Genomic DNA, 27466 nt, shown 5'->3' on the forward strand with positions numbered 1-27466 from the left:
GTTTGGTTTTACGCTGCTTTTAGCAATATTCCAGCAACATCATGGCGGCATTGCAGAAAGGGCTAGGCAGAAGGGAAAGTAATGTGGTTCAGGGACAGTGAGACAGACTACCAGTACCTTTCCCCAGCTAACCATAATCCCATAGGATGTGAAAGTCGATGGTGAGGGAAGAAGGGTAAAGAGATGGACAGATGGAAGTTGTGGTCGCTGTGTCCATATGCAGCTGGAGATACAACAAGCACATTGCTGAAGGTGTATACAGTTTTATTTCCAAGATTAATAATAAATTACAAATTCTAACAGACAAGTAATGATAGAGATAGATTAATAACAAACGTTTTCAACATGGAAGTCAATATGTACTCTTAACAGAAAATCACTCCTTTAGATAAAGATTCATAATAAAGGTGGCTAAAACATAGACAGAAACTGACTACACTATAGGGTGAGTGACAGGCTATCAACAACTTAAAATTGAAATTGACAAGTAGTTTATATGACTTGATAATTACCTAACGCGCATTAGTACGACATGAAGTGTCTTATGACAAGGTCCGATGGATCACATCTCATGTGTAAATTGTCATTTAATACATATTTTGTTCTTGTTTAAAATTAGGATAATAAATAATACACAAATTCGTGTTGTAATATTGCGTGACAGATATAAGGATACACTGACGTGACAGAAAATAGATTGCCTTCAAAGGGATCATATTTCAGGAGTAGAAAATCATTTCATGTCAAATACTGACAGTTTTATAAACTAATAATTTACAGAAATACAAATACATTAGTCGAAAAATATCATTTTGGAAAAGTTTGTAATTTTCAGCTGAACAAGCAACTCACCATTCTCAAACACACCTGGTCGTATTCATTCCAGTTATTGCCAGTGTGAAGACAGAAGCATGCAAGCCTCACACTGAGTTCTGACCATGTGTAATCCCAATTCATGATACCACAATACATCACTGGACGGTACAGCTTGAAACGATCATGAGCACACAGTTATTCAAACCCTCTAGAACAATTACACAATTCTAACATGGATGACTCTGTACGCTGCTGAAAACACAACTTCATTATTATATCCCTGATGTATTAATCTACTATCTCAACGTCAGGAAGCATGATAGTCCCTTGTGTTATATGCTGGTCTCTTCAAAGTAGTTTTAGATGAAAGATATGGTAAAGCAGTTATATTGATTATACAAAAAAATGTTATCTGGCATACAAGTCCATCAAAATAAAACAGTGGGGAAACAAGAAGGTATCATTTTTCTACAAAGGAAAAACCCCCTTTGATTTATGTGTCAATTTGCATAATGAACAAAACAGATATTGACATTTGAATTGAGATCTTTAAGTGTCAGGGTTGTACCATAAAAACATGATACCTGTTGAAATAGATTTGAAATTAACATGATATTGACAAGGTTCAAGTGACAGGTAAAGATTGACAACATAAACAAACAACATTCAGATACTGACAAAGTCAATATTCAGACAGGGCCCTTATGTTTAGCTGAAGATATAGTTGAACAGGAACGGTATTTCACTGTGGCATATTTTGGCATAATGATACTGGCTGAAACAGTAGAGACAAATGGCAGCAAGGCCAGATATATGGTAAAGGTAAAAGAAAGTACGTCAGATCTGTGTTAACCCACATCTCACTGCAGTGATGCACCAAATAACTGTGAGTTTGTTTGTTATAAGCTCTCAATCAGGGACAAAGGATTATTTATTAAACATGGACTTACGATAGACATACAGCTAAGATACCTTGTGTAACAGCCTCTACAAGACCGGTGACATTGTGTGATCCTAAGATCACTCAGGACAGCAATTTATTCATTATTGTGAATACATTCTCAACCCAGATTTCAAACTTCTAGAGATAACAGGACATACCATTCTGAAGATCCCAAATGTACATGATGTGAAATGGACCACTTCTATCACTTCAAAGAGCAGTGAAGGCACTTTCATAACGGTAGAATGTAACACACATATTCTCCATAAGGAAGGTCAGGGACTGTTATATATTTGTCGATATTTTATACAATCAAACAATTGCAAATGGATCATACCTTGATTGGAAAACATTTATGGATAAATAAATTTGATAAAAATGTTCAGGGGGCAAATCACAAATACACATAATTTGCATATGATGGATACAAATTTAAACAAACACATATAATTACACTTCCAGCTAATTCATTAGATAAGCTTTGGTAACTTCACTCTCAGAAAAATGTGGAACCATTATAGTTAGCAGCCTGAGTTCCCACCCAACTAAACAACATAAATTGTCCAAATATTCCACAAAAGACTATGGATATGCTAGAATTGTAGTCATCCTAGCATAGCCAGAATTTTTCAGATTCTTGATTACAGGAATATTTGAATGTTCTTGCACTCATTTTGCAATATCAACGAAACTGGTGTCAAAATATTAATAATTATTTCTGCAACGCTGATTAAAAAGTAGGCATACAGGAATATAATGTCAGAATTTGTAAATGGACAGACACAGGATACATGCTGAAACGGTCACGCCATCAGCACTTACATCGTAAATATCAGCAGATACTGTTTTTGGTAAAGTTTCAACTGTAGTCAGCATGTCATTAATAACTATGATGATAATCATTATTATCAAGAATATACAGGGTAAACCAACCAACAAATAATCTTTGCATAATTAGACAGAGTGACTGTGAAAACTAAACTAAAAGCGAGAGAAGCTTTCTGCTGTGTCAGCAATTATTTGTGAACCACAAAATATCTTCACCAGCTGCAGATTATCAAATGTAATAAGCACAATAGCCAGGCATTAGTGAGATTCACTTTGGACTACCAGTAAATAAGTCTTGATTTGGAACTGTTAACTATAACTCATACCTTCATTTTAACTACTAGTATTCAGAATAGACCAAGTTCTTTAGCATTGCCCCACCAAACCATTGTTGCTTGGGACTTAAATCTTACTTTAACAAAAACATCTCTTAAGTGGGAAACCATGCATGCAAATCACATTTTCAAAAGTTGTTGCCAGATAGATGTTTAACTTCTGTTTAAACATATTCAATAATGTACCAGTGACATAAAAAGTTCTGAAAATGACTTGATACTACTCAATATAAGTAAGAGGACAGAAAATGTTTTTTCATATTATCATGCCCTATCTTTCATGGCATCACAGATAATGATAGTCAAATGAAAACATCCAGTGTCCTTTAACTTAAGTTAATAGTATGTTAACAGTGTTATTAGTTTATATCCTTCACATGAAGAACACCAGACATTCCTATGAAATTACCTGACAATCCTTGTCTATTGGTAAACTTTTGATTACGTGTTACACTGAATTTCAGTACTGCTGAAAGTGACAAGATTTTGAGATATATGCATGTGATTCTACCCTGAAAGAGTCAATGCTAATGCCACTACAATAGTCCAAACAGCTGCTGAAATATGCATGCAAATGACCTTCAGTGGGATAGGATGCTGACGTACATTTCTTTATGGGACGCCGCCAACCATAGCCATCATGATCCTCCTATAGTCACCCGAGATGTCATCCTAGGTGAAAGACAAAACACAGAGATAGCTACAGCTCACATCGTGGGTACATTTGCTATATTTGGAATTACACTTTCTCAGTAAAGGACAGATTCAAGTCCTTTTGTTGGGTTGAGTCCGGTCCGGGATTCGAACCCACACTCTCAGAGTCAGACTTCCATGTCTGTGGAAGACTACGGTGGCTGAGTGGGTTAGATTGCTGACTTTGTGTACGGTATTAACAATTAGGTGCCTGAGAGTGAGGGTTTGAATCCTGGATGGGAATCAACCCAACAAAAGTACTATGTACTTTACTGAGAAAGTGTAATCCCAAATATAACAGGTTACATCTGACCACTTTCTATAATGGCATTGTGTATTCATCATGGGTACATTGCTGAAACGACAAGTCGTTAGTAGCAGAATCTCCATCTCTCAAACCATCAGTAACAAACTTGAGACAAACTGCGAGAACAGGCTCCTGATCATGATGACTGTGATGGCATGCTGCCAGGTTAGAGTGTGGGCAAGGGAGCTTCAGAACACAACAGAACACAACATGACACAACACAAAGCAAAACCGAGCAGTCAAATTTAAGATAGCAAATTGAACAAATCCTATCATGAACATCTTGTGGTTCTATCAAGGTATTATCAGTGTAGTAAGGTCAGAAGGGCGAGACTGGATAAGAGGGCAACTGTGACATGTTAGTAAGTTGGACATGGATTTCATATTTTCAAATATACTACTCAATTAACTACAATAATATGAAAGAATCCACAGATCTCTAACGTCTTTTGAGTAGTATATAAATGTATTTATATTCTTCTGTTATAAAATCGTAAAAAAACATGCCACCAATGATAAACAGAAAGCAGGTTTGTCTTATTTAACCAAAAATGACAATCATGATTTTGTTACAACCACATTCTTTACTGTTATTAGAAATAGAGACATTTGCTTCTGTAGGAGCATATCACAACAAACTCTGTGCTTGCATATATTCTCTGATTTTTTTTCCATTATTTAAATGCTTTGTCATAAAATGGTATACAGTGTTCTATCAAGCAATTCTGTGTATAGTGTGCGTGGATGAAAAGAGTATGAAACAATTTCAGCTTCTGATATTAATTTTCCATTAGTTCCAGACATATGCAATGGTTAACAGTACATGACAGTGATTGGATATAATGAGACATAACAAATGACGCTTGCCGCCACACATACATAGACTTCGGTAATATATTTGATTTTATTGTACAGAGAACAGAGCATGGTGTCACCGGAACAGACATGGTCACGAGTCTGTAGTTCTTTTTCACTAAATATAGTTTTTTACTTGACAACTTGTCCAAAATGAACTGTAAATTAGTTGGATATGACATGCAGTGTCTACCCGTGTTGTGAGAGGGGAGGGTGGTTGAGGGGAATAGGTGAAAGTGGACTGAGGTGGTGATGAAGGAGGGTGTGGGTGTGGGTGGATGGGGAGAGGGGGTGGAGTTGAGGGGAATAGATGAGAGTGGACTGAGGTGGTGGCTGAGGGGAATGAAGTAGGGTGGGGTGGATTGAGGGGAATACATGAGAGTGGACTGAGGTGGTGATGAAGGAGGGTGAAGGTGGAAGGGGAGGGGTTGGGTTGAGGGAATAGATGAGAGTGGACTGAGGTGGTGACAAAGTAGGGGGTGTGGGTGGATTGAGGGAATACATGAGAGTGGACTGAGGTGGTGATGAAGGAGGTAGAGCTGGAGGTGGTGAAGGTGGATTGAGGGAATACATGAGAGTGGACTGAGGAGGTGGTGATGAAGGAGGGTGAAGGTGGAAGGAGAGGGTTGGGGTTGAGGGAATAGATGAGAGTGGACTGAGGTGGACGAGAAGTAGGGTGTGGGTGCATGGGGGAGGTTGAGGGGAATAGATGAGAGTGGACTGAGGTGGTGGTGAGGGAGGGTGTGGGTGAGGTCGGAAGGGGGTGGGGGTTGGGGTTGAGATGAGAGTGGACTGAGGTGGTGTCTAAGGAGGGTGTGGGTGGGAGGAGGGAGGGGGAGGTTGAGGGGAAGAGATGAGAGGTTGTGGGGAAGGGGGGTTGGGTTTTGAGGAGCAATAGATGAGAGTGGATTGAGGTGGTGACGAAGGCGGGTGTGGGTGGAAGGGGAGGGAGGCGTGGTTGTTTTTTTGTGTGTGTCGACACCGATGGATGGAGGTAGAGAAAACAGTTGGCATTGAGGAAGAATTGGAAGGATTACATAAAATGCTTACATTCCTTTAAAGAATTCATCAACAAAACTGAATAAACATGTCTATTCCCAGACAAAGCATCTCTCAGCTTTACCAAGAACTGTCTCTTGATCATGTTCATAAACAATACTGACAACAGCTATAACCTAAACTAGAATATTATATGTAACACACAAACAAAAGATGCAATGCTTGGTTCATTCCCATTTGTGATAACAAAAATCATGTGCCAGTATTAACATGATTTCACAAGACAAAAAGATAAAAGTGTGTTTTCCATCATCATATTGAAAACCCAGTAATCAAATGAAGGTGATTAGTATGAATGATCTCTTTGTCATAACAGAGATAAATCACAATGTGTGCCACCCAGAGGTGAACAAAACAAAACATTTGGTCAGTATTTGAGCAAGAGTGTTAGATCCGAAGCATGTAGCTAAATCAAGGAAGTGTTGTAGGCTTATCGTGAGGCTCCAACGAGCGCCATCAAAATTCTTCTATAGTCGCCTGATGTGTCATCCTGGATGAAAAAAATAGGACTTTTAACATATGTATGAGTTTCTTTCTCACTCAAAAGTAATACAACTGATAAAAAAAGAGGAGAATAAACAAAAAAACATGTGAACATGCCAACACTGCAAAAGCAATAAAATCAGCAGGCATATTCATGTTAATAGTAATTTGCGGCAATTCAAAATTGAGGTCAGCAATCAGGGATCAACCATTTTGTTGTCTTGCACAAAATACACTGATGCATAATGGGTTTTTGAAAAATATATTTAGAATCAGTTTTAATTACAAATTATCAGTTTTTGCAGCTGCAGCTGAAAAAAAAAATGAAGTCTCGAAACAAAATCCCACGCTCTACTAACTTATCCACCTCCCCAACACTAACAAATGGCCGGCCCCCCTCAGGAGAGAATTCCTTACATAAGGTTTACAGATTCTGACACCATAAACATACTTTAACACTGAAATAACATTGAAAACAGAAGATCTGAATAGTTCCATTATAATAATTATCTTATGAATGTAAACTTGGGCATTAATGATGATAAAATATGTACATGCTGAATATTCAATGGCAAGAAGGAAGACTTTTAGTTCCACTCAAGTTCTGAAGAAGTTCTTTAACTTTCCCTTCCATGCCCAGCTACCAACAAGGAATAGTAACACAAAAATCAGGAAAAATCTGGCTTTTGTGTTGTTAAAACTACAACTTAAAACCTTAAATTTTTAAACATGATGCAATACTTGTAAATATAGGTATCTATTCCAGTATTTGAGTTTGGCGGTGGCTTGTTGAAGACATCTGGAAGTATTCCCAGTGTGGGTTGTATTACAAAACCCAACAACCCAGAACAAATTGTGTCAATAACAAATGCTAATTTTGCACAAACTGATCATTGTACTTCCCATGGAAACTCCTTGTTTGATGCACCGGGTAACTATTAAATGACTTTTACCACTGTCTCCAACTGTTGATTGTTTTCAACATGTAAGAAAAATATATTGCTACATTCTAGTTTTTATGTTAATAGATTTTGACACCTTATATCGTTACTAGAAAATGCAAAAAAAAAGAAAAGTTTTAAAATACTGACAATGAAAGCCAAATCTGATTCATCTTAATTTTAACATGTTTAATAGGATAAACAGTCAGTGCTGGATATTAAACTTACCAGACTCTGATAACGTTTGGTCTGTTTAGGGAGGCAACTCAATCAGGCCTTAAGCAATGAGTACTAGCGCAAGACACAAAACATTACACATGCATTACTGGTCGCCAAACTTGACTCAAAATAATGTTAACGAGTGAGTAGATGTTTAATACAAGTCAGCACTGTAACAAAATCCCATGAGCACTGTGAATGCATATATTTGTACCCAAGCAAGGTATCAAGCCAGGTCTATCACAAGACACACACAACAACAGATCCACACACAGACAAGGGAGCTAACCCTTGAGTATATAGGTTGAGGGGAGTCATGATGAATGCGACAATGTCTGATAAAGATCTGTCCTTTAAGGATTCATCACAATAGGTGTAATTTAAATTGTTTTAACAGTATTTGAGCGATATCACAGAGTTGACACCAGATATCAGCTCAAGACAATGTTGCCTATGTGGGGAATCAAATGAAGACTTGTGGCTTAATGACTACACATCTAGGCTGCTTCCTATCCTCCCTAGTCCTCAAGAGGAAGTCACATTAACATGGCTTGTGTAAACAATTTTGGGTGTCGCTTCGATCAATATTTCAGTCATAGCATGGCTTTAAGGAGGAAAGCTCACACTGTTGCTAGTCTTTAAGAGAGTGTGTGAGTATGGTTTTACACCACCAGGGTCTCTGGCATGATGAATGTATGCTTTAACAATAGGCTACCCCCCTGCAAGTCTTCCATGTTTATTTGGCATGACCCAAGTACATGGGTATGATACTGACAAACCATAATCAGAGTCAATCAGCATTAGAAGACAACATCATAAGATTCTGGTGTACCTAGGGGAAGCAACTCTGAACAACAAACTGGACCACTTGTGCCTTTCCTGTATCAAGGAACATCCAGCATGTATTTGCTGATTAATGGCATGAAAAATCAGATGCTTGGTCCCTTAAACTGGGAATGTAGCTAGTTCTGGTAGCTACTTCAGTATCCTATGCTTGTCGCAAGAGGTGACTAATGGGATTAGTGGTCTGGCTTGCTGACTTGGTTGACACACGTCATATCCCAATGGCGTAGATCGATGCTCATGATGTGGATCACAGGATTATCTGGTCCAGACTTGATTGTTTACAGACTGCCACCATATAGCTGGAATATTGCTGTGTGCAGTGTTAAACAAACAAACAAAAAGGCTCTGCTAGTACTATATTTTAGCACATATTAATCATGCAGTCAGTTCAATTACCATGCCTCCATTTATGTAAATTATACAGAACTATGCCCAATGGTCTGTAGTTGTGAACATAACGACTTCACAGTGGTCACATGTTTGCACCATCCAAATCTTAATGAAATCAGATATTTTGCTCAATTACAGAACAATCTTTTTACAAATAAATAGCCAATGAGTGTTGAAACTAATTTCTATAGTAACTATAGAGTAATAGATATTAACCATATTCTTTGTAAGAGCAAGTGAAGCATTCAGAGCTTCTTCAGATACTTGTGTCTCAAAAAGAAACACAAAGGAGAATGTTAAGATAAACAAGGAGCTATGATATTGTTGTGGATATCTAATACACCTGTTGCTTCTCCACTGGAGGATATATTGTGCCTGTTAGGATTTGGTGAGGAGGTGGAGGGGGAGCTAAACTGAGTTTCTGAACCAGGGTGGCAAAGCAATGAAGCCTTATTGTCATGAAGGTTTCGAGTTGATTGGCTAAAGAGCTAGAATGAGACAATTAAAGTTTGCTCAGGGACACAAACTTCTGTGGGCACTGTATTGGATCTTTGCCAGAGGTACTGAACTAAACAATGATAATAACTCCTGGGGAGTATACAAACCATACTCAGCAGCCATTGTGACCACACAATCTCCATGTATGTGCCTCAACAGCTAATGGGCAATGTGGATAAATTTTGCCTCCATAGTCCATACAATACTTACTAGCAACCATGTTTTATACCATGAAAGTTTGACCTGATTGAGTCAAATGGTGAGTTTATATGTGAATAAATTATTTGTCAACATCAACTCACCCTGATGAAACTCTCCAGAGTCTTCCCAAAGCGTTTTGCAAATTCCTCCTTGATCTGAACCATGTCCACTTCAGCCCGCGTGACAACAACTCGAACCAGTGTACGATCATCAGTTCCTGCACCCTGGAACAAGCCATTTTAAAACACTCTGAAGGCGGTTCTATACCAGGTCTTAGATATAGCAGGCATCTTGAGTTAAAATATCAACTACATGACACTTCATGACTTAACATGTACACAGAAAACACAATTAAGCATCGTGAACACATTTGGGCAAACCCTATTGAAGTCTGTATGTTTACTGGAATATTGCTGTGTGCAGTGTTAAACAACAAACAAACAAAAAGGCTCAGATAGTACGATATATCAGCACATATTAATCATGCAGTCAGTCCATTACCATGCCTCCGTTCATGTAAATTATACAGAACTATGCCCACTGGTCTGTGGTTGTGAACATAATGAGGTGAGGTGAAATTGGGTTTATCGTCGTGCTTGAGAATATTTCGCTCACATGACAACGTGCATGCGTGTGTATGTGTATGTGCGGCTGCTTGTACTAGCCCAGACTTAAGCTGGTTTATAGTGCTAGCCCACTGAGATACCATGCCGCAGTGAAGCATGAATACCCCACTCAGACACATTATACTGATTCCGAGCCGACCAGTCCTTGTTGTATCCATTAATGCCGAGCGCCAGGCAGGGACCAACAAGTACCATATTTTAACGTCTTTTGGTATGACGAGGTTGGGGATCGAACCCGCGACCTTCCGATCTCCGGGCAGATGCTCTAACCACTACACCACGGATGCAGCAGAACATAATGAACCTTGACGTTGGTATGTTTACCTTCATAGAATAGTAGAGTCGGTCTGAAAAATAGGCCGCCTTGTTTCTCACGACCTTCACTGAAATAATGAAAACCACAAATAAAACCATGGTGACAACATGAAAACATGATGGCTGCTGTAATAACTGCATACTGATGGCATAAAAATGATACAACAAATTTGAGTAATGATCTCATCACATATACACACTCAAAGTCATCCTAAAACTCAAGGATAAGAAGCAGGGATGTTTCTAGGATTTAAACTACGTGCCCATGCCTAAGTTCAGGGGTATATTAACATTGATTTGGGAAACGTTTAATACTAGTTTGGGAATTTTTACTGCCATTTTTACCACTGAGAAAAAGAAACACTAAAGAATTTCTATTGTTGTAACTGTGAAACAAAACTCTTCTCATATAGTGGTTACAACATCAACAGATCAACAAATCAGATTTTCCTACAGATGAAGAGGACCTCTCAGTTCAATTACAGTCAAGGACTGAGGATTGGGATCAGGCAAAGTAAAAAATGTATAATAGGTCACTTGCTTGACAATCAGGGCTTAAGCCTCAAATGTACCAAGTCCACCACCCAATACTATCCCCTGGACAAACTAAGCAAACTAGTAGAAGAAATGACTAGTTTCTATTCTTCAATCTGGAAAGTTCACTGCACAGACTTTTGTTTCTGAAACACTGCTGTCTCCCGTCACTTTTTGTAGCATCACTATACTCCAAGGTGAAAAACTTCAGTAAGGGTCATATTGACGAAATGCAGTGAGAGTCATATTGATAACTTCAGTAAGGGTCATATTGATAAACTGCAGTAAGGGTCATATTGATAAAATGTAGTAAGGGTCATATTGATGAACTGCAGTGAGAGTCATATTGATAAACTGCAGTAAGGGTCATATTGATAAACTGCAGTAAGGTTCATATTGGTACACTTCAGTAAGGGTCATATTGATACACTGCAGTAGGGGTCATATTGATAAACTGCAGTAAGGGTCATACTGATAAACTGCAGTAAGGGTCATACTGATACACTTCAGTAAGGGTCACATTGATAAACTGCAGTAAGAGTCATATTGATAAACTGCAGTATGGGTTATATTGATAAAATGTAGTAAGAGTCATATTGATAAAATGTAGTAAGGGTCATATTGATAAAATGCAGTAAGGGTTATATTGATAAAATGTAGTAAGGGTTATATTGATAAATTGTAGTAAGGGTCATATTGATAAAATGTAGTAAGGGCCATATTGATAAAATGTAGTAAGGGTCATATTCATAAATTTCAGTAAGGGGCATTTTGATAAACTTCAGTAAGGGTCATATTCATAAACTTCAGTAAGGGTCACATTCATAAATTGCAGAAAGAGTCATATTGATAACATGTAGTAAGAGTCATATTGATAAAATGTAGTAAGGGTCATATTGATAAAATGCAGTAAGGGTTATATTGATAAAATGTAGTAAGGGTCATATTGATAAATTGTAGTAAGGGTCATATTGATAAAATGTAGTAAGGGTCATATTGATAAAATGTAGTAAGGGTCATATTCATAAATTTCAGTAAGGGGCATTTTGGTAAACTTCAGTAAGGGTCATATTCATAAACTTCAGTAAGGGTCACATTCATAAACTGCAGAAAGAGTCATATTGATAACATGCAGTAAGGGTCATATTCATAAACTGCAGTAAGGGTCAATATTCATAAACTGCGGCAGCCAGAACACAACATATAGCTAGGAGGTGACCTACCAATCGTGAGCATGCTTCTCTCCAGATCCCCCGACATCTCTGATACGATCGCCTTCTCGATGTCCTGGTTGACAATTCGACTGTAGGCTTCAAACACTGCTCGCAACTGCTCATAGCTCTGTGCTGCCAGGATACGGTTGAATGTGTTCTCATCAGTTCCCCATCTCTTCTGGCCTGCCTCATACAGTGCCTGCACAAATGTAACAGATGCATGTGTGTTAGGGTGATTACAGTGAATGAGTTTGGTTCTATGCCACACTAAGCAATATTCCATCTATATGGCGGCGTAGTGTGATTACAAATCTTCATATGAACTCACTTCTTCCAACACAAACACAATGAAGAGAATACAAACTTGTCAGCCAATAATGAAAGGTTTAGCAAAAGTATATAATTGACTTTATCAGGGCTAACTTTAATCTGTAACATTAACCATCCCAAATAATGCTAACATATAGGGACTCTCTCCAAAAGCGTGAAATCCTCAGACCTTAGGGCTTAGGACATTACACAAAATCACTCATAATAGTGTCAAGTTGTAACCCTCAACAGGGTTCAAAATACCCCATATATTAGTGTGCCACGGCACGGTAAATACAGAAATGGCACGGCTAAAAAATGTTCTTGGGGCAGTAGTATAGGGAATGGGGGTTTTGGACCAGTTCCAACAAAAGCCTCTGCAAAGCCTTATTCCCCAAATAAGGCTTTGGTCGGACCCTTAGCTCTTGCTACCATTACCCCTACTGCTTTCCCAACCTATAAAAATTTCAAGCGACAGCGGGATACGAACTCCACATGTACGCGGCCGGAGACATGGCTATGCCGTGTTGACAGGAGGTAACACTGTGCCGTACGGTACGATCAATAATTCTTCTCTTACAAATCCTCTGCCTGGCCTATCCCTCAAGTAGTACAAGTTCGGCTCGTCCACTTTCATGTCCACTTTATCTATGTTGTAAGTTTTGACTGACCATATAGGATCAGTGGCTCGCTTACGGCTATCACCCTCGTGTTCCCCCGGCTGGTATAGATATCTCACTAGGACCCTATCTGGTATCTGCTTCTCCTTCCCACGCAATGGAGCGGCCGACTCTGACACTATCGATTTTAGTTTGATAGCGTCTGCCGGTTTCTTGCCGGTGAGACGGGTGACTTCATGGTTGATTGCCGACACCACCTTAGGTAACCTTGTGACCCTTTTGACACGTCTAAGTTTCTAAGAGACATAACTCACATATAGTCATTTAATCCCCAAAACAATTTTTTTTTTCAAAATTGAATAATACCATGCATATCTGAATGCTCATAAACTTATTTCTTTATTTAACAATAAGTTTCAAATGATCATCATCATTGTCATTTACTCTAAAAACATGTGGGCATACTCGATTTCAGAAAGGCACACCTTAAATATTTGTCTGGTGCCCTAAGGCACACTTAGAAAAGAAAGTATTTCTATCCCTTCCCAATGAACGTAAATCATGTTTCAAAATTCTGGAAAAAGTATACCTGCCTGGGAGATTTTGCTTTCAATACATGTCTAGATTTGTTTGTATTCCAGATACATCAACTTATCAAATAAACATGGCTGATCTCTATAATACAAAAACAGCCCCAAACTCACCTTGGCATCCTGCTGGGCCTTAGCCTGGTCTACAGGCTGGTTCTCCATCCGGCCGCCCTGAAACCAGATCACATTCATCCCGTTAAAATATGTTTAATATGGAGAAATTACCGGACTAAGACTTTGTCACATGAAGAAAAGAAAATGAAGATTAACTCAACGCCAGCACTGTAATGCTGTTAATACTCACGGTTGTCATGGAGACGAGAAGCTTCTTGAAATGTCCTGATGTTTCACTGACGATATCCTGTTCCAGCTTTCGGCCATACACTGAAAACATCATACAGTGATTGATTCAACTTGTATCAAATGCTCTTTCACCAGACACAACGCTGACTACTGACAGAATGATAAATATGCTACCTCAAACACAGATATAAATCATTGATGAAACTGAGATAATGCAGCCAACTTTGTATTGATCAGGAAGTGTTCATGATGTGTTACATACTGGCTTTGTAAGCAGCAACCATGGCCAGAATCTGTTTGTTGTTCCTGGTACACAGAATTTCTATCAGAGCTGCTTCATCAGTGCCAGCTCCCTACAACAGAGAAAAAGGTATGGATGCTAGTCTTGGAGATCTATCACCAAATGTGCTAACACTCCCATTTTTGTGCCTAGTTTGTACTAGATGAGTGAGTGAATGAGTATGGTTTTACGCCGCTTTTTAGCAATATTCCAGCAATATCACAGCGGGGGACACCAGAAATGTGTACTGGATGAGGTGGAGTGGGGGGCACAGTGGAGCAGCCTTGGTGAAAGTGTCCGTTTACACTGCTGAAAGCCCAAATTGATTCCCCACATGGGTAAAACATATCTGAAGTCCATTTCTACTGCCCCAGGGGTGGAAATAACTTTAAAATTGCTAGTGTACTCCGGTACAGTGGCACATGTAAAATCACTTGCCCTGATAATTTTTCCACTATACCGACCATTTTCTTGTTGATATTTTTAAATAAACAACATAATTAACATTAGAATATCAACTGGACACCGGTACAATGTGATATACAAATTTGCTTGCCCGACAGAAAAAAGCATAAAAAGTATACAAGAAGCCATTTTGCCGTAATACACTCAAAGAAGTCTACATGTGACAGTGCAGCTTAATATGTCTAACCCTCATGGCTCTCCTCAGTTCGTAGGCGTCATACTCTTCTCGTGTGTACAACAGAGCGATGCAGGCGTCCTCGAAATGGCCACTCAGCTCACTCTTCAGGTCTTGAAGCAGATCCTACAAATCAACAAACAAGGATTCAAGAACATAAACTGACAGTAGTCTACTGTATACCAATGTTTTAAATATCGACCCCTTAAAATGCAATCATGGTAATCCAAAAACTGCTAATTAAAGTTGATTGGCACTCTTACTAAACCAAGTATGTGAAAATGGGCACTAATTCTGAGAGTCTTCAGCACCTAAACTACTTTCAGTGAGCAAGAGGAGTGGTCTAATCTTACCCTGCCGAAGCAAGTCTTGTACATCAGTTTGATTTGCTGTCTTTGGTCTGTGCTGCGATACCCCAGAATATCAATAATAGCCTTCTCATCAGTACCTAAAACACAACACATCTCAGTTGGATTATCTTCTGTACAGGACACTCAGTAAAATCACACTGATTTACAACAAGTACAATTTAAGCATCCAAGGCATAATGAACAAACTTTGTTCACATTCCGTGAAGTTGATGCAGCTGTAGAAGCATGTGAGAGAAAACTGTGGATTATAAACTGATAAGATATACTGAACAACAAAAGTTTAGCACATTTTTGTTACATTTATATACAAAAGAATGATATGAGACAAAATACTGAAATTTGGCCCAAACGTGAACACATGACACACTTGAGTGCCATCAAACTTTACCCGATTGTTGGACCGTTGTAAAAACCAGGATGGTGCACGTGCATATCGTGTTTATGCCCATCGGCAGAAAAATCATGCAAACTGGGGTGTATAACAGGGTTGACATGACACACTGGAGTATCAGTGTACAGAAACCGCAAAGAATTGTTCAGTTTGAAGCATGGGTCGTCGGCCTTGAATGCCAGAAAATCAGCGCCAATGAAGCCCTCAGAGGCGACTACGTGCTAGCCATCAAGTAAAGAGGCGTCGCCAGGCACTTCCAAGTGCATTACAGCACAATTATTCGGTCTCTGCGACAGCGGGTCCAACAAACTGGCCAAGTTAGAGACCGACCAAGGTCAGGAAGGCCTCGTTCTACCACCCCACGGGAAGACCGCCACATTGTGACGTCATCAAGACGACACAGGTTAACAAGCGCCCTACGTCTGGCCAACGAGCTGCGGCAAGCTACGGGTACACACTTTCACCCCCAGACAGTCCGTAGACGTCTCCATGCAGCAGGCCTACGTGCCCGACGTCCGGTTGTAGGCGTTTTTGTCATTTGGAATGTTTCACCCCTACCCTACAATGTGTAACGTCAGCTTGACGTCCTGGATTGAACACGTCTTTTGACACTTCCATTGTGCGGTCAAATTGTCACTCTATTTCTATGTGTAATGACTTATAACATCAAGTGTTACTTGTTGAAAATTAAATACAATTTCCAAAAATGTGCTAAACTTTTGTTGTTCAGTATATATTAATGCTGAAGAGAGTAAAGTGACAGTAAAAAATTACCTAAAGCAAAATATCATAGATTAGTGCAGTTAATAAGTTTACTAATATTTCAGCTGCATATGATCAAAGTGATAGCAAAGTCATCTCTGAAACCTTATAAGGGGGTAGAGAGACGGAGGAGTTTAATAGTCTTTAGTCTTGAGTGTACAGCTAAGCATACATGGCCAAAAGAAAAGTGGCCATACCATTGCTGACTGCCGTCTACATACAGTTTATACCAGTGTGCCATCCAGACACATCTAGGCCTTCCAGTGTGACTGATCTGATGTGGCACGTAACATAAAGTCAATAAATGGAATGTTCTTAATCTGATACTACATGCGACATCAGATCAATATGGTTCCATGTGTTGACTGAATATAACATGCTGTAAGTCTAACACTGGTAACAATTTAGTGATATAAATGAACTTGGATATCTAGCCGACATGAAAATGAATAGTAAGAGGGCAATGATCCAGGTTCTGACACAACTTTGCTTTACAAATTAATGCACATTTAACCACTGAGTCACTCCTGCTCCATGCAACATTGTATACAGTCTAATGAAAATCGGCAGCATCCTCTGACCTCCAGAGAATATATATCCATTCTGTTATGATAAATACCCAACATTATTGGTTGTTTTGAGTCCTTGTTTTACAAGACACTGTGTAACCACATCATTTCAAACTGACATGAGAGAAATTTAGTAGGAAGTTACTGATTGGAAGTGATGGCTACCAATACAGATCATCGACATCAATAATCATTCATCATTCTTCCCATCAACAATGTTTCCAGTTATCAAACTTTTTACAAACTACTACTGTTAGAAAAGACAGGGAATGTTAGAACACATCGCAAACAAAACTATGGCAGTGCTAGGTATTTATCACAATAGAATAGAGTAATAATATACTTAAAAATCATGCACAGGGTTGTATCTACATGGTATAGTTATGTTTCAAGATGAATTGGCCTTTCCCATGTATGAAGCCTACATTATGACTTCCGTACCTTTCATGCATATCTCTAATACACCCCAGTGTATGCATACATTAAACCGAGGAGTACTTGGGTTCATGATAACATAGACATGGTCTTACTATGTTCCGCCACCAAGCAACATGCAGACATCCTTCACACAATGCATTAACAAGTGCAGTCATCTACAGTTCCTCAGTGTAGCGTATCTCCATATGATTCACTAGCACCAAAAGCATAATTGTTAGTTAAGAGTAATGGTGATGGTGATGGCAGTTAATGATAAAGCTTCAAGTGGTGAATGGGTCCAGGGTGTTCATCGCTAGGGAATGGAGACAAAACACTAGGTACACAAGATGAAGCCCAGCATGCAACTGATTCAATTCTCATTCTCATTTCAAAAGACAAAAGTTTATTTATCAGATAAGTACATCCCCAAACAATACAATCATATAATTCAAATCCATTTTTCAAAAGAACTTTTTAGTTGCTCTTATGGCAACCCCCTTTGCTATTCCTGTCATAGTTCTCGACTTTACTGAAAATAGAAAGTTGCCAACATCATGCAAACAATAGACTGGGAAGACACATTACAGTTAGTCGACTTGCCCTGCTTACGTTTCAGAACCAGTCATGATTATCAAGGTTATTACTGAGAGGTTTAATTAATCAACATAGATAGTTAACAACCTCCCCCAGCCAAAATTTTGACTGGCTCCATGCAGAAACTACACAAACATCAGATCACTGATAGGTCAGTTTACCTCGTCAATAAATTGTGCAGAGGCTCTCTCTTCAAACTAGCATTGTTAAAGAAAATATTTTTAAATCATTCTGGAGAAAATCATAGGAAAATCATGATCAGGACAAAATCCACCCTAAGGGAGTAGCAGAAGCAGAAAAACACATTACATGATGCTGAACATGGCAAGACACAGCCAGTAAATGATGCTTCAGGCTTCATCAAGGCCACAACACAATAGCAAACCTTGCTGATCAAATTAGAACAGTAGAACATGCATGGCCAGAACTAGAGATCTATTAGCTAGGGGCTCCTTTCACGAAGCAACCTTTACTAAGGTTAACCTTAACTCCCATTCTTTAACATTGCACTAAGGTTACCTTAGTGACTTACGATCACCTTAGTGTTTTGTAAAAGGAGGCCCTGCTAACCAGCACACATTTCTGTCATGCAAATTTTGACCTGAAAGCTTGTTTAATCTCAATTGCTTTATCTATCGATGTTAGCATTTTGAAACAGGGTGCTACAATGGGATACCGCCTAACTTCACCCCACACCAAAACTGCTCTGACAAAGGGAGGCTCTGATTCTAAGTACAATAGTTGTGGCCAGCTTGAGCCAGGTTTGAGCCAGCTCTTACCAAGTCCCTTCATGGCCTTCCTCAGTTTCTGGCTGTCTGTCTCAGCATTGAAGTTAGCAGCTGGTCTCAGTGTTCCATTTTCCTGGAAACAAAGTAATATACAGTGGAAACCGCCTAAGTCAAGACCACTTAACTAAACGAATCCAGGACAAAATCCACCCGGACAAAATCCACCCCAAAATTGCAACCTAGGACAAAATCCACCCGGACAAAATATATAAATATGACAATTGCACATTTTCACATTTAAAATAAACAGGATGATCTCAAACTCATTAAAAAGTATGTTATATCAAAACATGAGTATAAAGGGCTTCAATGATCAAAGTGTGAGACTACTTAATGATACATGAAAGAGGATTAAGTAGTGATGAAACTGTGACAAATGGAGAAACCTTTAATGTTTGAAACAACATCTAGGAACAACAGCTATCAAAACAATGCTTGCGAAAAACAAATTGATCAAAGATCAGGACACACTTAAACTTTTAACAATAGCAATTTGAGAAGGGTGGATTTTGTCCATTTTTTTGTTAAGAAGTGGTGGATTTTGTCCGGTCACCTAACTAAACAGACCTGATAAGTAAACACTTTTCTTTGGTCCCGGCAACTTTCTTCATTAATTATCAATATTAGAGTCCGGTTAACTAAACTCGGATAAGTAAACAATACCGCTTAACTAAACGTCTTCTCACGGTCCCTGGATGTAAATTACTTAACAAAAGAGACTGGATAACTAAATTAGCGATCACCACATAATCCGACATGGGGGCAGTCGTGTCAGTCTCCAGTCAAACAAACATCCTACCTACAGCTCGCTAGCATCAAGCAGTTAACAATACACTGACAACTGGGGGGCAGCCCTGATAAGCTGTTCATTGTTACATATGCATACATATACATGCATATGGTCATTTGCAGGTTTTTATAAGTTTGGATAAGTAAAATACCTGATAAGCAAACAAATTTGGCGAGTCCCTTGAAATTTTACTTATCAGGTTTCCACTGTAGTGAAGAATGGGACTCTATATTGCAGTTGTAAAATGATTAAGTACAAAACAAAGATTTAGCAACGATCATTCCTAAATATATACCATTCTCTGTGGCTCAGTGAATGAACTATGTGAGTCTGTTATCACCTATTATCCATATAGAACTCAGGACTTTACAAAGAGTAACTCCCAGCTCCATTACATGAGGGGCTATGGCGTAGCCTAGTGGTATAAGTGCTCACTTGTCAGGCCGATGGCCTGGGGTCAATTCCGCACATGGGTACAATGTGTGAAGCCCATTTCTGGTGTCCCTCCCCGTGATATAGCTAAAAGCGGCGTAAAACCATACTCACTCACTCACGCCAGTACATGACTTCTCCCACTTTATCATGTGTGCACTATACGTAGATAAAGCTAGACTAATGTTTTGTCTCTGAATATTTATAATGTTGATAGAAAACAATTGAGTGAGTATGGTTTTATGCCGCTTTTAGCAATATTCCAGCAATATCACAGAAATGGCCACCAGAAATAGGCTTCACACATTGTACCCATATGGGGAAAACCAGGGTCTTCGGCGTGACGAGCGGACACTTTAACCATTAGGCTACCCACTGCCCTAGAACCTGAGGAAATCTAGACTTGCTTCATTTAAGGATTAAACATTGCTCTAAGGGCTGGATAGAAGGGAAAAGAAACCAGTTCATGGATTGTGAGACTAGAAAATAGTGTAAGAAAGTTTGAAAGTAACAGTCAGGTAGGTATATTGACCCTCAATCCAACCACTCTGTGCAAAGTAGAGGTCCTACCTTAACTTTATATACTGAAGATGCAGCTCCTGGATTTCCATAGCCTCCATAAGCTGCTGCTGGTGGCTGCTGGCCTCCTGGAGCTGACCCTGGATACCCTGCTGGAGCTGGGGCTGACCCATACCCTGCTGGCTGACCATAACCTGCCTGGGGGGCCTGACCATACCCTGCCTGGGGCGGTTGACCATATCCTGCCTGAGGGGCTTGACCAGGATAGCCCCCAGCCTGAGGAGGCTGACCATACCCTGGCTGTGGGGCCTGACCTTTAAGACAAACATCACAAAAATATTATTAATGTGGACGCAGGGGTGGGTGAGAGGATTAGGTCACTTACTTTGTGTGGTGGCAATTAGGTGCCAGAGTGAGGTTCGAATCCAGGATAGGATCAGAATTTTTACTGATTCTATACCTGTTTAAAAATCTGAAAAACACATTTAAAAATAAATCGTATTTTTTTCAAAATATGTCTGCCACAGTTTCAAATCCTAGGTATATCTAATCCTTATGAGATTGTCTCATATCTAAATGGCCAAGAAAGAACACTGTATCACAACAAAGTACATCTTTACAGCCAGATTACATTCATTCAAGCTTGGCACACAACCCACCTGGAAATCCTCCTGGGGCCTGGCCTGGGTAGCCACCCGCTGGGGGTTGTCCATAGCCTGGTTGTGGGGGGGCATTGTAGGCCTGGGGAGGATACCCTCCTGGCTATGAATAAAAACATGTAGCATGTAATCAGCAGGGACCAGACGATCCAGTGGTCAACAGTATGAGCATTGATCTACACAACGGGGATACGATGACTTGTGTCAACCAAGTCAGCAACCATGACCACCCGACCCCAATAGTCGCCTCTTACCACAAGAATGGGTTACTGAAGAACAATTCTAACCCGGATCTTCATGGGATAATATTAGGAACAAAAAATCAAATATTCAATATATCCAACAACTTATCCATAGTGTTGTTCTATGCAATAAACCAAAAGTTGCTATCCATAAAGTCGTATGCTTCATTTTTTACTCCTCACCTTCTATAATGCCGATCAAACAATTATTAAATATGCATCATATTCGTATTATAGCTTTTAATCCCAATTAATGATAATTATGAAACAGAAACACATAAAAATGAGTCCTCCCAATTTAACTCCCAGTCCAGGGGTGGAAATAACTTTAAAATTGCTTGTGTACTCCGTTACAGTGGCATATGTAAAATCACTTGCCCTGATAATGTTTCCACTATACAGGACAATTTTCTTGTTGATTTTTTAAATAAGCAACACGATGAACATTGGATAGTCAACAGGACACCGATACAACGTGATATACAAATTTGTACGCCCGACAGAAAAAAACACTGGACTCGGGTGTCGGGCAATGGGTTATTTCCACCCCTGCAGTCACAGTTACACCAAAGGTCTCACCTGTCCTGGCATTTGGTATGTTGGCTGACCGGCACTGGGGCCTGATGGCATCGCTACCTGGGGTGGGCCACCTTGCATTGGGCCCTAGAGTAAAAACATGTCAGGACTGTGAGTGATACTGTGATGCTTGTCACATTTTCTTATCATTATCCAGAGAAAAGAAATACAGCAAGGCCATTCATTTACATTCACTGTAGTGACAAGGCAGTTCTTGTCATCTCGTTCTGTCTGTCTGTCTGTTTGCCTGAAGGAGTGAGTATGGTTTTACGCCACTTTTAGCAATATTCCAGCAACATCTTGCAGGGGACACCAGAAATGGGCTTCACACATTGTACCTATGTGGGGAATTGAACCCGGGGCTTCGGCATGACGCGAGCGAACACTTTAACCACTAGACTATCCCAATGCTCCGTGTCTGCCTGAACTCAATAATGACAGTGGTCTGTTAATAAAGTCTGGACCGTCTACATCATTGAAGTACAATGACATACATTGAGTCAGTGAGTTTGACCACCTAATCCCATTAGTCATTTCTTACAACAAATAAGGGTTGCTGAAGATCAGTTTGAACCCAATCTTTAGTGAGGTAGTTCTGTATGTACATGTGATATGAGTACTCACACCAAATCCAAACTCACAAGCAGGTTAATCTCCTTTAGTAGTCTCTTACGACAAGCATAGTGAGTGAGTGAGTTTAGTTTTATGCCGCACTCAGCAATATTCCAGCTATATGGCGCCGGTCTGTAAATAATAGAGTCTGGACCAGACAATCCAGTGATCAACAGCATGAGCATCGATCTGCGCAATTGGGAACCGATGGCATGTGTCAACCAAGTCAGCGAGCCTGACCACCCGATCCCGTAAGTCGCCTCTTACGACAAGCATAGTCGCCTTTTGTGGCAAGCAGGGGTTGCTGAAGACCTATTCTACCCTGGATCTTCACGGGTCCCGACAAGCATTGTTTGCTGAAGACCACTTGAACCATGATCTTTATTTAGGTAGTTCTGTATGGACATGTGATACAAGTACTCACACCAAATCCAAGCCCACCAGGAGCGCCTGGCTGTGGGGCGTAGGGTAGTCCTCCTGGGGCGGAACCATATGCTGCTGCTGAAGCTGAGTCAGGTGTGGGCATACTCACCTGGCATAACACATCAGTGGATAACAGTAAACATACATACTAGATATAAAAAATTTAAAGGGTGGAACAAAATACCAAACTTTCAACTGACAGGGAAATCTACAAACCCCACTCAATAGATGCCCTTGTCATGAAGGGTAATTGGAGTTGGATTTTTGCTTATATACTTAGTAAATCTTTCTGGCTTCAGAATAATAATTAATATAATTATCTGTTATTTCTAACCCTGCAGAATGCTATTCCCCCATCCCCCTTCCCCTGGTCGTTTTGCATAATGTAACAATTATCAATGTATATATAATAAAACATATTTTGATGTTTATCATGCCGAAGTCAAATGTTCGTTATTTTTCCAAAATGACCAAATACTCTATAATCAATAATGTGTCAGTACTTACCTGTGCACCTGGGTAACCACCTGGGGCTGCAGGGTAGGAAGGGGCACCTGGCATGCCCCCTGCCGGAGGGTAACCACCCTGACCATGGGGGTAGGCTCCACCTGCTGGAGGGTAACCGCCGGGTGGTCCATAAGGGGGATAACTCATGTTTGTTTTTCCTTTAAACACAGCACACAAATAATTCATTTTTCACAGAATGAATGTATAAAAAAATATTTCCTCAAATTTCTTCTGTGGGTTTGCATTAATGTCTAAAATTAAGAATTTCTCCTTCACAAAACAAAACAGTGATATGTTCTTCCTATATTGTAATGGGATTAGATATGTATGAACTGCAGGTAGTGCTTATCCTTTTAAAAAAAAATGGGAATCAAAAATGGGAATCTGAGTTTGGTTTTAGAGCAATATTCCAGCAACATCATGGAGGGACACCAGAAATGGGAGTGTACCCATGTGGGATTCAGATCTTTGACGAGCCAACACACTCAGCCCCAGTGAGTGAGTGAGTTCAGTTTTACGCCACACTCAGCAATACTCCAGCTATCTGTAAACAATCGAGTCTGGACCAGACATTCCAGTGATCAACAGCATGAGCACCGATCTGTGCAATTGGGAACCGATGACATATGTCAACCAAGTCAGCGAGCCTGACCACCTGATCCTGTTAGTCGCCTCTTACGACAAGCATTGGTTACTGAAGGAACATTCTAACGGGTGGGAATCAGAAGAAAACTCTCTCTTGTCATGTAATCATATTTATGTCTAAGCTTTGTTCAAGAAATGAAAATGGAATTGGAATTCGAACAATTTGGAACTTCAAATTATTTTCATCATACAGACATGTTGCTAATGCACTGAACTGAAAATTATTATGAGTTTTGATGGTATTTGGGTTTACTGATGTACAAGATGAGTCAGAACATGAGCGGGAACAAACTCCAATATATCTTAATATCTAAAGTCAGCAAGAAATGTAAGTTCTCAAGTAGGAAAGACAAATTGCTGAACACAAAATATTCAACTAAGTTAATGCTATGAAGGGGAGATAATCTATTTCAGTGATAAAATTATCCCTGTGTCATTGTTGATAAGTAAAGAAGTAATAAATATTTTCAATTTACATTGTTAGATATGTATTAAATTACAAGCATATTTTCTGTGTCACACAGACCCAATATGTTGTTCACGCAGACTTGAAATCATTGATGTGTATAGGTTTGTTTTCATTATTTTTACATTTACCAAACTACTGGCTACAAAACCTCCCAACTGCAACTTTCTGATGTGGATTTTCCACCAGCTTGAACAAACTCAATCAGAATGACATCCTGTCAGGCACATTCCAGGATGTCATGGCTATACTTATACTCTGTACTTCCCAAACCATTTTCTGTGAATATATCCAATCCTGGTATTTTGATTCAAACAAAGAAAAAGAAGAGAAGGATATGGCAAATATTTCACAGCTTACTGTGTTAAATGGTATTACAAGAGTATGGTTAAGAACTATATAAAAAAAACCTTCTGTAATGAGTCAAGCATTATTTACAAATTACTGGAACATCATTACTATGTTGAGAACAATATTACTATTTTGATAAAACTTGACTTATTTATGTTTTCAGATTGATTACTTTTGGCAAGACATTTCAATCAAACAGAAAGGTACAGTTCATTCCAGGGCATTGCAATATCTGTCTCAATAAAGACGCAAGAATTATCACGCACATGAGCAATTTGGGTGTACAATTTCTAACTGACATGCTTCTCATGACATTAACATTCCACAACATGCATATGCTTTGAGTGCAGGAAGTGAGTGTTGTGCATTGTAATGAAACAAACTCCATCACAACACATTGTAAAGAACTTTGGCAAAATCTCAAATTATATTGCTCTTATATTTACACTGTTAGGAGCTTTGTTGCAGTATTTGACACATAATAAAGCTGCTTGAAAGGGCTCTTGTCATTCATGGGTAAAACTTTCTATCTGCATGTCAGAAAATCAAAAACAGTAATAGTGTCAGTGTCTAAATATGACTAAAGTCTTGTGATGGGTATCATGGGACAGTCAAAGATTCTCCTATTTGTGAAACTGTTTATCATCCAATGAAAGGTGGGTGAAACATTGACCTGCACAAAGCAAAGTGATTGGGTTGAGCTTATATTTGGGACAAATTGTAAACAACTCAGTTTGTTAGTTGTTTACTGCTGACATCATGAACATCGATCTACGCAACTGGGATACAGTAACATGTATAGGTCCGTCTCCTATTCTCGAGGGTTTCCTATTCTCGCGGTAAACACATTTTCTGTCGAAATCGCCGATGCGTGACACTTAGCGGTTGTTTCCATCACCGACTGGTAACTAGGAAGTGGACCAAGTTTGTGAGTGATCAAAATCTTGCAGTGTCACGAATATTGGGGAGTTTATACCAACTTGGACATATCATTCCTTTTTCTCGCCCTTTGCAGCAGGATTGCTCTTACATACACTCAATAACGTTAATTCCTGGTAATACCGCAAGAATAGGAGAAGCCTCGTTTCGTCAATGGCGGATGGCATTGTTTATCACCGGGATCACGAGTGGTAATTCACCTGATGGATCTGGCAGCTGATGGATGCAGATGTTAAAGGAGAAGGCCCTTCATTTAAAAACAACAAGCATTCATAAAATATGAATTGTTTGTGTTATTTTTTCTGCCGATATCCGTAAGTACTGCGAGAATAGGAAATGCCTTCTTATCAACCAAACCAGCGAGCCTGTTAATCGCCTCTTACGACAGGCATGGGTTGCTGAAGACCAATTCTGACCTGGATCTTCATAGGGCTAAATAACTCTGAACAAGCACCATGCCATTCTAAAAGATAGGATCTACAATCATTTATTTTCACAAATATCCCAATTTGGGGGCTAAAGTCCACTATTTTGGACTACAAGAACTATCACTGAAAACAGCCAACAGAGCATGGCATCTCATCGATATCATTTCACAGGAATGGTTCCTATTTCCGGATAGGCATGACCTTTATCGCACTTACGCAACACTGCCGTGTCAGTTTTGAGTAATTAGCCTAACATTATGTTGTATCACGGTTTAGTCGTCAAAAATATTTTTCTTGATCGTTATTCCACCAGTCGTTTTACTTTTAGAATCTATGCTCTATACAAATACATGAAACACTGTACCTAAGATGAATGTGCTATTTTAACTTAACACATATATTCTGTAAATTCTGCAATGTAAATAGGCTCCTAAATTAGTTTCGCCGCTGCTATTTCCTAATCCGGTGTCCATGGCATGAGCGACCATGGCCTACATATTGTCGATATTTCATTGACCAGTTTATCATCAACTGAATGACCAAATCAAGCGATAGGATTTACAGCTACATAGTACATAACGTACCTTCGGTGTCTGTTCACTCCAGCTAGCACAACCTGTCTTCAACTAACCAGTCTCAAATGTGAAATTGAAGCGAAAACACTCTCAAGGCGTATCTTCTTCCGTGAACGCTATTATTGCCACATACCAGTGAGAGTTACCTACCCTTGGTGCGTTTTGGTGCGAAATGTTAGAGTAAAACGTGAACGTAGATTAATTGCATAATTATATTTTTCAGTTAATTAGATGTCACATGTATCAATTTTGTCTCACTATTGCCAGAAAATATACACTGTACTCACAAGCATGTGAATTGAAGTAAAATCAACTTATTACATGATTTTAAGTTCACGACCACATCGCACAAACGCATCCAGTGATAAAGCATTGCGAAAGTGACCGTGACGTCAGAAAATACTGATGAACGTCATAATCAATTCATTTCGTGTCTTGTGATGAAATGCTCACAAGAGACGTATTACATTACGACCTAATATCTTGTGTAGATTTATAAATATCACTGACGGATCAAGGATATGGTCTTGAGTAGCTAATAGTAAACTTACATAAATAAATATAA

General features: G+C 39.3%; 1 protein-coding gene across 2 annotated transcripts; it reads right to left on the reverse strand.

Moving 5' to 3' along the window:
• Positions 1–247: 247 nt before the first annotated feature.
• LOC124285467 (annexin A4-like) lies at positions 248–27035 on the reverse strand. Of its 2 annotated transcripts, none has more exons than XM_046721704.1 (16): positions 26911–27035; positions 23498–23655; positions 22992–23099; positions 21959–22042; positions 21138–21240; positions 20530–20792; positions 18729–18810; positions 15199–15293; positions 14858–14971; positions 14188–14278; positions 13927–14006; positions 13737–13793; positions 12113–12302; positions 10365–10423; positions 9516–9638; positions 248–3594 (listed from the first exon to the last, which is right to left on the reverse strand). In XM_046721704.1, the coding sequence occupies exons 2-16, from the start codon at positions 23642–23644 to the stop codon at positions 3535–3537; spliced, it is 1656 nt and encodes a 551-aa protein (XP_046577660.1). In that variant the 5' UTR covers positions 23645–23655; positions 26911–27035; the 3' UTR covers positions 248–3534. The 2 variants fall into 2 exon arrangements, with proteins under 2 accessions (XP_046577660.1, XP_046577659.1); XM_046721703.1 differs by having other exon boundaries at positions 248–6326.
• Between the last annotated feature and the right edge of the window lie 431 nt (positions 27036–27466).

This window comes from Haliotis rubra, unplaced genomic scaffold (assembly GCF_003918875.1).
Source record: "Haliotis rubra isolate DU_JTF1 unplaced genomic scaffold, ASM391887v1 Scf360, whole genome shotgun sequence".
In the NCBI taxonomy this organism is placed as follows: domain Eukaryota; kingdom Metazoa; phylum Mollusca; class Gastropoda; order Lepetellida; family Haliotidae; genus Haliotis; species Haliotis rubra.

Bases quoted from the DNA above. Each gene is read 5' to 3' on its own strand.
- LOC124285467 (XM_046721704.1), bottom strand. From the start codon at position 23,644: ATGAGTTATCCCCCTTATGGACCACCCGGCGGTTACCCTCCAGCAGGT. The intron at 22,043-22,991 runs GTGAGTACTTGT...TTTTTACTCTAG, and splicing joins CTGGTGGGCTTGGATTTGGT to GGCCCAATGCAAGGTGGCCC. The intron at 12,303-13,736 runs GTGAGTTTGGGG...ACATTTGTGCAG, and splicing joins AGGCCCAGCAGGATGCCAAG to GCACTGTATGAGGCAGGCCA.